Source organism: Brienomyrus brachyistius, chromosome 4, assembly GCF_023856365.1.
Source record: "Brienomyrus brachyistius isolate T26 chromosome 4, BBRACH_0.4, whole genome shotgun sequence".
Classification (NCBI taxonomy): Eukaryota; Metazoa; Chordata; class Actinopteri; order Osteoglossiformes; family Mormyridae; genus Brienomyrus; species Brienomyrus brachyistius.
Genome location: NC_064536.1, coordinates 13,957,412 through 13,971,227, shown reverse-complemented (window position 1 = coordinate 13,971,227; position 13,816 = coordinate 13,957,412). Strand labels below are relative to the sequence as shown.

The 13,816-nt window shown below is 48.5% G+C and overlaps 1 protein-coding gene across 1 annotated transcript in view; it reads right to left on the bottom strand.

The window, feature by feature from the left end:
• Nucleotides 1-13,816, bottom strand: part of ptprn2 (protein tyrosine phosphatase receptor type N2) — a 129,776-nt gene that overhangs the window by 24,892 nt on the left and 91,068 nt on the right. Inside the window, exon 13 of the mRNA XM_049011094.1 lies at nucleotides 1,727-1,939. Within this exon, the coding sequence (XP_048867051.1) occupies nucleotides 1,727-1,939 (213 nt within the window). The remainder of the gene's footprint in view (nucleotides 1-1,726; nucleotides 1,940-13,816) is intronic.

Below are 13,816 nucleotides of genomic sequence, written 5' to 3'. Positions count from 1 at the left end.
GAGCTTAAACGATCGCAGACAGAGGTAGGCGCTGGGCGGATGAGCTGTATCGGAGCTCGTTAAGCGGAACGCATCTGGGATCCACATTCTAGAACCTCCGAGCAGAATGCTGTGACCGGAATGTTCAAACGGGTCGGTGAATGACTGCTTCATTAATATGCGTCCAGGCCTGGCCAGCGGCGTGTGGGTTTCTGTCCTGGGATTGGGGGGGGGGGGGGGGGGGCGACCTTGCCTCCCGTTCCCGGAGGGAAGCCCCCATTCGTAGCGGCCATCGACCTGTGAAGTTTCCCGGCCGGCATGGAGCCCCACGGAGAATCTGCAGCGGCATGCGGAGCACGTAACTCGTGAGTGTGACGCGTGGGCGTGCACCGGCGCTAAATTTACTCGTGATAAGAATTCAGAAGTAATATCTGGTATTTGACTGACAAAATGCCACAATTTAAGCTCTTAAATGTCAGAATAGATGCCAAATCCATCCATCCAGCAGAGGGTGAGGGTGGGGAGGGGGGGGGGTATGGCTTCCACTCCAGCATATACAATAAAAACAGGGAAACGACATGGACTTTCATATAGAAGCTTGATGTCAGATGCAGAAAGAACAGAGCAATGGTAGCCGCACCCAAAGGAACGAACACGTCTCTCTCCATCAAGGTGCATTAAAAATCCAGGCCTTCAGCACCCCACTGAAGAGCAGACTTCATTATAAAATCAATATCCCACTGCTCAGGTCCCCAGACGAAGGGCAGCGGGGGGGGGGCAGGGGGGGTTAGCCAGTGAAATTTAAACTATTTCCCCGCATAAAAGGCACACTTTTAATTACGGACTGTATTCATTAGGGCTGTCATCATGCTTTTCATGGCATGTTAATTAGAGCGGCCAGGCGGATGTAAATGACCGTCGGAGGCGCGGGGCGGGTAAACCCTTTACCGAACCGTTAAACGCGCTTTTAATCAGCCGCGGCAGAAAGCGGGCGGGCGGCTGGCTTATCACGCCGCAGGAATAACGGGTTCGTCTGGGACACGCCTTCATGCCCGGGCACAGAAAACGCGCGGGGGTCGTCTGGGGGGGGTGGGGGGGGGGATGCTTAAACGTTTCCCCCTGCAGCGGGAGCGACAGCCTACAGGGGGGCGATGCTGAGCTACAGCAGACCGAGCGCGAGGACAGGAAAGACATGACAGCAGGAATTAGTAGTGTTTGTACAAATAAAACAGGAGGCTGCCTTCATCCTTCACTGACATTGTGAGGTTTCCTCAAATTATAAATAGCCTGTCACTATATTAAAATATTACATTTATTAAAATTCAAACAATTTACTTAGGGATCTGAGACTGTCAGTTTAGTGAAAACAGTAAATTTATCACATTCGTTATCGTTATTCAATACTGTTCAAGAAAGCCGGGAATTTTACTGAAGGGCCGCTGTACTGTATCCATCAAACAAATGATCCTCTCAAAAAGCAGGACCAAACATCTTAATGGTCAGACACAGCACGGTAAGCCGTATCATGCATACTTAAGCTGCTACAGTCTGTTATTCTCTTAAGAGACACTTTCGGACAAGAAAGCTTGCCCTACAAAAAAAAATGTACAAACCAGCCAATCAGAAGTCAGAATTAGCATCGCATGGATTCAGGTCCTGAGACGGCCGCAATAGGTTACGCTATGCTAAGCTAGTTAGCGCCGCGCCGGTCTGGCACATGCACCCTGACAGCAGAAAGCGTGCCTACCTGGTATGTGGCGGACGCCCCAGAGCTGGCGTCGGTGCCCAGGCTGGTGAGCTTCTCTTTCAGCTTGTGGTGGGAACGGTGCCGCAGTACGTAGACCCCCGTGGAGGCCAGCAGCACGGCGATGATGCACACGATGGAGATCACCGTCAGGATGAGGAACTTGGTGGACTCGGCCTCGTTGCTCCTGGTGGGGAGTTCCGACAGCTTGCTCTTCTGCAAGGAGGTGCGGGAGCAGGTGCTGCGTTAGCTCGGCGTCTAAAACCACGCACTTTAATAGGCCTTTTGAAAGCACTTAACACTTTGGTTCCCAATTGGACCACAGGCAAGAGATGCGCACACCTTAATGAGCTTTGAAGTTGCTCTCCTGGAGGATTGTGGGATTGCGGTTCCTGTGATTCAGCATGACGGCTCACAGGATATGTATTGGTATGAAATTATCGTCCGTATCAATGGTCACGACGCCTCGTAAGATGAATGAAAACAGTGGAGCCGTTGTCCTGCTGTCAGCGATGCAGACATCGTCTCCATGGTAACGCACGATTGGAGCAAACACGTTTTTCAAATAAAACCAGAGACGGGGTGTTTAAAATAACATAAACAGCCGAATTACCCCATTTAGAACGAGATGTCTTCGAAATCCTTGAGGCATTTTTTATTTTTTTTTTAAAATGACTCACAGCGGCCCCGGCTCCGGCTTTGAGTTGCGCGACGCTCTCGGCGTCCTTGCGGTGACAGCCGATGCCCAGTCAGCCGGGGGGCCCCAGGGGCCCCGTGGCTAACAGCCAGACGGCTTTCTGCCTCACTCCCACATACGCGAAACAACGTCCCCACGATCCGCCGTTGTCGGGAGCTGAGAACAAAAAGGCGTCCCTCGTGAATGCCTGTCAGTGTCGCGCGCCCAGCCACTCCCACCCCACAATTATCGCAAAAAAAAAAAAATGCACAAAAGGGAAAATAAAGCAATTGGCCAAATTCGCGCCTTCACATGACGGCAACAATTAGCAACCTGTCGCTCCCCTTGCCACCCTACCTAAGCCATTTCAACACCCCCTTGTCCAGGATTTCATCATTTAATAATTTCATGGCGCACTCTTGTAACGCGGGAAAGCGAAAAGATGGCCGTCGAGGGAAAGCAAAATGACGTCCTCTGGCAGAACGTCACCCGGCCTGTTTTTTAAAGGCTGTGTCTCCAAATATTTCCGGAACCCTCTTAGTGCGATACCAACAAAGACGGCAGCACCATGTTTGAGGCCTGCCCAGGTCAGTCCTGCATCACATGATCAAAAAGCCTCAACCAAAGCACCTGTGCATCACGATTTACATTTGAATTTACAGTATGTTTATATATAAATATCCCCGGGGATCAGTAAAGCTCATTTTGTCATGTTTATATTTAGTATATATATATATATATATTATATCAAACCTACCTCCCTTCATTATTTTAACAGAGTTAGATAGCGTGTTTCTTTATATTAGCTTGCTGCACCAATGGACCTGTATTTTCTCCACATGCAGATCTTATTAAACATTTCACTGTTCTTTGTGTCACGCTTTTGCGAGATTCCCTTTCTGCTCTGCGTCTGTCTGGTCACGGAGCTGCATTTCAGAGGAGGCACCCAGCTGTACGCTGTGTGTGTGTCGGCCTTTCAGCAGGCAGAGTCGCTAAGGTTGCCCTGTCCATCACGCGTGCCTGCGTCAAACCGTCAGGAAGCCGCGGCGCATCGGACCGGGCACACGTCGATCTCACCTATGTCTGCCTCTGCTCGAACGAAACGCAGACGAAATTGTCAAAAGGACTAAAAGTCGAACCACAGTTAGGAGGAACATGGAAGAACAGCTAGCAGCATATGCTAATACATTTCAAAACCCTTGCAAGCATATTAATCAGCGCATGGGGCACTGCTGCAGCGAGACACTTACAGACTAAATGCAATTTTAAACGATAACATTTTATTTTTTTGCGGACACAGTTATATTGAGTGAAAGAAGTGTGAAAGATCTCACACACTGAGTGAATTGATCCTGGACCGTGAGACAACATAAACTAGCGACATTAAGTTACTGTTTTAGCTGTTAGCGTGGAGGTTGTGAGAATTTTGCTGTAAGCGATAGAAAGCGTCCCCTACATGCTCCTGCGTTGTCAACAGCCTGTTACATTTAATGAACTATTGTGGCGTGTGCGGCTTTTGACAGACTGCTGTTATTACTAAAATAGGAAATTCATGTATTTAGAAAAAGTATTTTGATCATCTTACGTTACCTAAATTAATGTTTGTTTTTGTAACATTATTACATATTCTTTCTAGTACAATATACTGCGTGTGTTATGGTACTGATATTTGAGAAGGTTTTTCGTATTTAGCATACTGACTGACAGTGTGAATGGTCGATGGTCTTTTCCTGTAGCACACTGACTACTGTATTTTAATACACTGGCTTGTGAGTCGCTTTGGAATGCCTAGAAAATGCAGGTAGGCTACCCACTCATCAGGCCCTAAAGCCCCCCCCCCCATGGGAGAATAGGGAAACCCACCATTTTTACCAGAATCACATGGTGTACACCAAGGCTGTGGCCAGTGGAACAGCATCCACAATTAACTTGTGTTTGCTGGGAATGAAGGCGAAGAGGTGGATGGATGAAGAGATAGTGGACGGAGAATTCCCTAGGTGACCTACCAGACAGCAAACAAGAACAATAAGGGCTTAAACGGCCCTGCCTGAACCGAGGCCCGGCTGCCTGACTGAGTGACGCTCGTCTGACTCCTCTAAGCCTACAGCTTCTGCCATTTTATTTGCATTTATTTACACTTTATTTATTGCTGAAGTATAAATTACAAGGCAGGTACAAATCTTTGCCTGAAAACAGGTCTGTCCGGCGTAGCAGGTCGTATCGGAGTCAGCGGAAGCTTCCGGATGAAGAGGAACACAAGCGGCGGAGTGGGAACGTAATTAAGGCTAAAAGAAACAGCGTGTTCTTGACCGCAGCACTGCGTATGAGACGTCGTTACACACCCACAAGACGGGAATTACTGGCACACTAGACAGTGCATACTCCGAGTTTCCATCCATTCATCACCTCTGATTGAGCACATGGTCACAGTGATGTTTAAAATAAACAAAAAAAGCAAACACCATCTTGTTAATTAATTCACAAATTCAGTATTTTCCCAGATGCTGCTAATTTTACGCTATCGTACTAGCCGCCTGGGCACTCATTTTTCATTTCTTCGGTCAGAAAACCTGAAAGTTAAAACTCTGCCTTAGAATCGTTTCAGGGCCTCTTCGACGCTGCGACTTAAATATCCATCTCTTTCCCTCCATGAAAACCCCCACGATGAACCAAGCAGAAATAATCATTTAAACTCTTCACATATCCACGTCCTTTTCAGCCCATAGCAAAAAAAAAAAAAAAAACCAAAAACAAAAAGTATTGTCTGAGAGAACAAGAGGAGAGGACTCCCTTTTATGGTGAAGTGGATCTATTGTCCCTCTGTCCGGAGGCAATTGTACTTGCAAATTTTGAAATTCTGACTCGCGCAGGGGATTTGTGAGGCCCAGGAAGACGGCGACCGCTGGGTCAGTGTGGACGAGCTCCTGGTGGACTCCATGCAGGCGGGACGGAAGCTTGCGAGTGATACGCACATCCCCGCCCGAGCTACCTTTAGCTACCGCAGAAATACCGAAAACGCAAATAAAAAAATAGAAAATAAAACAATTATACGATTCTGTGTATCAGTATGTGTATATCTCAGGACCATGACTACATTCAGAGTAATTTTTATTCTGTCTTTGCCGTATTAACATTTAAACGGATAAACCATGACAGTATAACGTGAATGTTACGAAACACAAGCCGTATTCATGAAGTATTCATAAGCACCGTGAAACACTGGCGATTTTAAACAAGCATTCATTAATGATTCGAGGCTACTATACTCACGCGCAACGGCGTATGACAGCCAGAATGACAGTTTATGAAATACTGCCAAAACCAGTCCACCTTCAGCCCGGAGTGGACTGGACCAGTCTGCTGTGCGTGGGATGGTCAGCTCTGACGGTCCACGCATTCCGTTTTCTTTTTGTGTGTGTGTGTGTTTCATTTTGGATCCGCGCTGGGGCGGAGGGGCCCGGCGGTGTTCCTCCTGCTGGAGAGGGGGCTTGGGGCGTTCGGGAAAGTTGCGCGAGACAAAGGGCAGATGGATTACAGAGGCTCTGGATTATTCTAATCATTGACAGGGGTCACAAGGAGAGCCACTCGTGCGTTCATCTGTGAAGTCACAATGATCTCTGGCGTGCCCCTTCAGGGACCCAAGCCGGGCTTCGCCAAAGTTATCCTCGGCCTCCTTTTGCTAACATTAAAAACAAAAATTATATTTATCTGTCAGACAGACTCACATGCCCAAACAGCAGCCACACCGGACTCTAAGTGTCTAAAATGAACTTGGCCCTTTATACCTCTGATTTACTTGTATGTGATTCAACAACTGACATGTTAGGCAAAAGAAGGATTTGTTAGAGGAAGAGATTGCAGAAGGCCTTAGAATCATCCTCCAGCGAATCTGGGATGTTCACATGAAAAAAGAGGGCAGGACACCCTTAACCCCTACCCAGCCCTAACCTAAACCATAAGTAATTAACAAAAAAAAATACAAGATTTTGACCATTTTTACATTTTTGATCACATTAACATATTTTTATGAAACTGAGGTTATCCAACTGGGGACTTGAAAAATTAGGAATAAGTAAGGAAGTTTCAGGTTTGTGCAAATCCCCCACACCACACACACACACACTCACACATACATACATACATACATGCTGAAGACTGGCCTAAATTGTTTCAGCGTCCACAGGAAGTTTTGAATAAAAAAAACAAAAAAAAACAGATATTGGATGTTGTTAGAAAGTGAAACACTATTGAAGGCATCACTTCCACATGCAGAATAAGTAAGAAAAAATATATTCGGGAAAAAAATGACTTTCATCTTAAATAAAAAAATAAACAAACAAAATACTACTTTGTTAGATATAAAAAAAATAATTATAAAAAAAAAAAAAAATTCTAATTCTGTCCATGGGTTTTCTCAATAGCCAAAAAAGGAGCATTTCGTTTTTTTCGAGATTTCGAAACATATCCGCAAAGCACACCATCACTAAATAGGGAGATGAGTGTCTGACCTGACATATAACCATGGCCTGTTTGACATACAAACTCCACTGTCGTGCAAAGAACACAGTGGAAACCGCAAAACAGCCTGAAGGGTGGAAATCCTGCTAGACTGTTCCATAAATACCCATAATTACTAATCTGCATGTCCCAATATGCTTCATATATGCATATGTAATACCCTACTCCCATACACACAACCAAAAGCCCAGTATTTCCCTGCACCTGCTGAATATCGTAAATATCCCTGATGCAGGAATCGCCTCCATATCGTAACGCACAGCCCCGACCGCGCAAACACCCGACCGTGAGATGCGTGACGCGGCTGTCTGTGCGTGGTGGCTCCGCGATGGCGAGGAACCCGCCGGAACCATTCGGAGCACGCGGAGAGCTACGCCGATCACCGCCGGAGTGACCACGGAGCCCCCGCGTGCTCCTCATCGCCGTGGGAGAGGGAGGCAGGGAGGCCAGGGTGCCCCGGTGCCGCTCGCGGCGGAGGCGCAGGGAGCAGGCGTCATGGAAACCGAGCACCGGAGCCGGGATAGAGAACCGAATGAAGACGCCGCTGCACACGGATCGCACGAGCACGCCTTTACCTGGACTCATGGTTAGGGGTGTCCCTGGGGGTGGCGTTCTGTCAGCGGGGCGGGGGTGTCCGGCGGCCGTCTCCTACTCCATACAGGGGCTTCCTGACGGACGCCGGCGGCGGCGACAGCGGCGGCGGCGTTCTGACTGCATCCCCGTACCAGCCCTCGCCTAAAAGTTACCAGCCTCCCGTCCACTTCAGCAGCAACAAAGGCCGGGCGGCCCGCACTCGCCGGGAAAGGGGAGGGGTCTGGCTGTGGTGGGGGTGGTGATGGTGGTGGGGGTGTCGAGGAAAAGAAAAAAAAAAAAACCCAGCCCACTAGGACTCCCTGGCTCCGAGTGAGCGCGCTCCGTGGAGGCTTCCTGAGCGGCCATGTGCCGGCGGATTGCGAGAGAGAAAGAGGGAGAGAGCGAGGGAGGGAGGGAGGGAGAGAGCGAGGGAGAGAGGGAGGGAGAGAGCGAGGGAGGGAGAGAGGGAGAGAGGGAGGCTGCCTTTTTCCCTGTGATTACCAAGCGTGGGGCTCAGCCCCTCCTTATAGCAGCCGTCCGCTGCCTGTCTGTACCACATGTCACATCCACTGGTTGCTATGGTGATACCTCCACATGTTGCCGACGGTGACGGTCTATAGAGCGGGGGATGTTAATAAGCTGGTGGCCGAAGGGGGAAGTGAATGGGTCCTGGTTTTGTCACTCGTTTGTAAAGCTGCTTAGGGGCCCTTTTTCTCATTTTTTGTGTGAATCGATCCCCCCACCCCCCCCCACCCCCTCCTGCACCTCGTAGGAGCCCAACACCGATTTAAAAAGGAACGGTGAGAAAATCTCAGAGCTTAAGATCGTGCCCTGGACCAACATAAAGACAGATAAGTGATTTTAAAAACGCCCTTTCGAATCCTTTATTTTCCCGTAACTGTCTCTGGGGGGCGCCGCTGTGCGTATTCAGTCCGGACTCCGACGAATGCCTTTCCCGGGTGCCTGGTCTCTTCGTACCCGAGGCCCGATATAACTCCCCAGGAGGTCCTCTTGGCCGTCATTCTGGGCGTTTGCTTCGCACGTGGCGTCTGTGCTACGCTCTCGTGGGTGTGACGTGCGTGGCGGGTGCTAGGGCACGCCCCCTCAGATGAGAACCAAAAAAAGCAAACAACCTCTGCTCATTCGCTGCAAGATGCATTTCCGGATAATACAGCAACCAAAATACAACATATGCAGTTTGCGGGGAAAACAACACAGGCACAGTGAATGAACAGTAATTATATGGCAGAGGGCACAGCTTTTTGGGGGGGGCGTGCACTGCCGAGGGGGGTCCTGTGAGGAGCAGATGACCCTGGGAGGGGTGAGGCCTCCCCACTCTATCTGTACTTTCAGCACCCCCCTCCCCGCTTCCCCCCATTGTTCTCTGTGCAAGGCAGCTGGAGACAGGTCAGGCAGCCCAGGGACGGTGGTGGTGGGGGGGGGGGTGCTGTGGGCTGTGCCATACAGCAAAGGGTCCTATATGGGATGTGGGGGTCTATGAGATTAAGAGTAACTAAACACTTACTCATGGTCACCTAGTTAAGGTTAACTGAAGGCTTATACCTAGTAACTAAAGGCTTAAACTGAGTCGTCAGGTGAGAGCTAACTAAACGCTGACTCGACACCACCCAAAAAAAAAAAAAATAAATACTGTTAATCTCCTACTAGATTGCCTTCGAAAAAATAATTTTCCACGCCATTACAGATGTGCAGACTTCGCAAAACTAATTTCAAAATCAACGTGCTACAACCATAATGGGGACGGTAGGTGCGAATCAAAGCATTACAGCAACGGCGAATACAATAATTGTTCAGATTTAAGGGCCGATTCAATGTGATAGTTGCGGCGGGCAGAAGGAAGGTGTCCTCTGTAATAAACGCTAAAAGTGAGACGCAGTCTAGAAAATTAGCTGCCTAAATTAGCAAGAAAAAAAAGCAAATAAAAGAAAATTGCTAAAGTGAAAACCTGGAAACAGTGATCGCGTAAAAGTGAGAGCACGGGGATTCTCAGCGAAGAGGAGCTTTTAGACATAGAAATGCTGCAGAAATGTTAAAGCGTCTCCATGCCACTGGGCCGGAGCCCGGTAAGGTCACGCAACCCGTGGTATTTCTCTGCTAGAGAACAGCAAATAGCAGCAGCCAGGCAGCCGGCATGTGAGCGTAATCAAACAGGCTGGTGGTCTGGAGATGACCCTGAGAGGGCAGGCCGGACGCTGGACCCCCAGGACTTCATGGTGAACGGGTCTCACCACAACTCTCACAAGAGCTTTCACCACTATCACACAACTAAATCGGCTGAGTGATCACTCAGAACGGGCGAGTGCAACATCGGGACCTGTATTAGAGAGAACGCTGCCGAGCGCAGGAAACCTAAAGTCCATTCTAAATAGGAGGTGGGCGTGGCCGAAAGCCTGCTCAGGGGCGGGGCCTGTGTTCTATACAGACGCAGCACCAGTACAACTTTCAGGTTTGAGCTATACCAGCACCGGGAATTAAATCGATTTATCAATGTTCATCTGATTTGAAATACGCTTTAGCTAGTTAAACGTTTGTTTTCCTATTTCGGTTTCTTGACTTTGATGTATGGCTTACAAAAAAAACTAGGAATAATGTCATTTTTTCCCTTAAATCTTAGATCTCATTAAACTAATTGAGTTGCTTTGGTTTTAAAAGTTAAACTTTTCATTTTCAATCTTTGTCGCCTTGACTTTGATCTATGGTTTTTCTACACAAAGATGTAAAAGGGACATTTTTTTGTGCTTATAATAGCACAGCAGGCATCAAGTTTCTAGGCAAAAAAAAAATAACATCAGAAGTACACCTACAGACGTCACACAATACCTTTCATTTTATTTCCTTTTAATGGCCATGTTAAGTCGGCGTAGAAAAATACATCTCTAATACTAGATTCACTCAAAAACGATCAGCGCCGGTAAGTGAGGCTGCAGCCCCACTATGATTAAACTATCCCGCCCTGTAATTTACAGCCTCCTATGTCCCCTCTGTCGTACAATATCTATGTCCAGGAGGAAAATGAGGAATAATTCACAGTTTGCAGAGGGGCTCTGAACAGGGCCGGGAAACAGGATTCACAGGCACATTCGGAGAGGAAAATAACTGGCGGGGTTCTTCGTGGGTGCAGCACTGGATATTGGGCGTGGCCCTGCACGCACACACACACACACACAAACACACACAGACAAACACAGAGGCATGTCACCTCTTCCCCACCAATACTACTTCACTATTTACTTACTTTTACTGAAATACTTCATATTTCTTTAAAAGAAGACGAATGACACATGCGAAGGGCCGAAAGGTGCGACGCGAGCCTGCATGCGGCGTGAATCAAGAAGGGCCACCGACATCAGCCGCAGCAGAAGCAGGACCTAGGGGAGACCCTATGGCGGCAGGAGAAACGGCACCGTAACCAGCAAACGCATAATTATCCCCATCCCTTTCGCAACTCGCCCCCCCCCCCCCGCCAACTCAGGGTGCTGTAACACCAGGTGGGGCAGCTGAGTTCCTCGGAAGGGAGCCCTCGCAGTCCCAGCTGCTCAGTGACAGCTCGAAAGAACACAAGGAAAAGTAAGAAACGACGAAAACAAAGGAGAGGTGAGCAGGTAGAAGTCGGTGCGCTTGCCGATGGAGGAGATCTCCTTAAAACAGCACTGTCCCTGTTGCTGCTGGCTGCGCTGAGATTGCGTCAGGACCGGATCGTCCGGCTCAGCCCGAGCTAGGGCTCTGTCAGACGCCGCAAAAGGACGGGGAACAGAATAGGTTTGGTCTCAATCTCGGCATTGTTGGCGACGTGGAGCATTAACCTAACCCAGTGCCGGCGTAAGCCCCATTTGGGAATACCACACAAAAACCAGGAGTGTATGACTTTACGACCGCGGCGGGAGGCTCCCCGCGCCCCTGACAGAGACGCCTGTTTCAATTCCCGCACGTTTGGCGAGGGGCTGCAGGCAGAAAGGTGCCACTTCTGTCTCAAGCCACGAGCAGGCAAGCTCATGACATCGCGTGACGGAAGGGAATCAGAGGCGATCAGCGGCAGGGGCTCATTCACGCTGATATACGTCAGGCAAATCACACGTGTTTCATGTGAGACACGGAGCAGCTGACAGCGTGTCTTTTTCATGAATGAAAAAGAAGTGAGATGTTCCTCTGTGGTCCAGGAGGGGCCAGGAGGGGCCAATGGGGCCAGACTCTTATGTGGCTCTGGGCCCGGTGGGTCAGGTCCGATGCGGGGAATCCCAAACACGCTGCAGAACCCGGCAAACTATACTATGGGGGGGGTGTGTGGACTTAAAAAAATATAAACAGACACAACCAGAATTCTAGACAGGTGTGTACGAATGTACAAGCACAGATGCCAAAGTTACAGGCACACATGTCACAGACACATATACACAGACACACAGACACACACACAATCACAGACACATATACACAAACACACATACAATCACATACACAGACACAATCACAGGCACAATAACACAGACCACACACATCCAATCACAGACACATACACAATCACAGCCACACGCATAGTATCACAGCCACACACCCAAAATCACAACACACAATCACAGACACATCTAATTACAGACACACATGCAATCAGACACATACAGTACATACCCTCATACAGACACAAACACAATCACAGGCACATACACACCCACACACAGAATCACAGACACATACACACTCTCGATCAGAATCACAGACACATACACACCCACGCACAGAATCACAGACACATACACACCCATGCACAGAATCAGACACGTACACACTCTCGCACAGAATCACAGACACGTACACACTCTCGCACAGAATCACAGACACATACACACCCACGCATAGAATCACAGACACATACACACTCTCGCACAGAATCACAGACACATATACACCCATGCACAGAATCACAGACACATACACACTCTTGCACAGAATCACAGACACATACACACCCACACACAGAATCACATACATGTACACATCCTCACACAGAATCAGACACGTACACACCCACGCACAGAATCACAGACACATACACACCCATGCACAGAATCACAGACACATACAGTACATACCCTCATACAGACACAAACACAATCACAGGCACATACACACCCTCACACAAAAAAAAAAGACTCAGACACAGAGAATGACGGACACACGCACAATCACACGTAAACACCCTTATAGCTATGTCCAATCGCAGACACACACCCACATAGACATACAAAATCAGACACACACACCCTCACAGAGACACACACATGATCGCGACACCTACACACCCTTGCACAGAATCACAGACACACCCTCGCACAGAATCACAGACACATACACACCCACGCACAGAATCACAGACATACACACCCATGCACAGAATCAGACACGTACACACTCTCGCACAGAATCACAGACACGTACACACTCTCGCACAGAATCACAGACACATACACACCCACGCATAGAATCACAGACACATACACACTCTCGCACAGAATCACAGACACATATACACCCATGCACAGAATCACAGACACATACACACTCTTGCACAGAATCACAGACACATACACACCCACACACAGAATCACATACATGTACACATCCTCACACAGAATCAGACACGTACACACCCACGCACAGAATCACAGACACATACACACCCATGCACAGAATCACAGACACATACATGTACACATCCTCACACAGAATCAGACACGTACACACCCACGCACAGAATCACAGACACATACACACCCACGCACAGAATCAGACACGTACACACCCACACACAGAATCACATACATGTACACATCCTCACACAGAATCAGACACGTACACACCCACGCATAGAATCACAGACACATACACACTCTCGCACAGAATCACAGACACATATACACCCACGCACAGAATCACAGACACATACACGCTCTCGCACAGAATCACAGACACATACACACCCACACACAGAATCACATACATGTACACATTCTCACACAGAATCAGACACGTACACACCCACGCACAGAATCACAGACACATACACACCCATGCACAGAATCAGACACATACACACCCACGCACAGAATCACAGACACATACACACCCACACACAGAATCACATACATGTTCACATCCTCACACAGAATCAGACACGTACACACCCTTGTACAGAATCACAGACACATACACACCCACGCACAGAATCACAGACACATACACACCCACACACAGAATCACATACATGTACACATCCTCACACAGAATCAGACACGTACACACCCACGCAC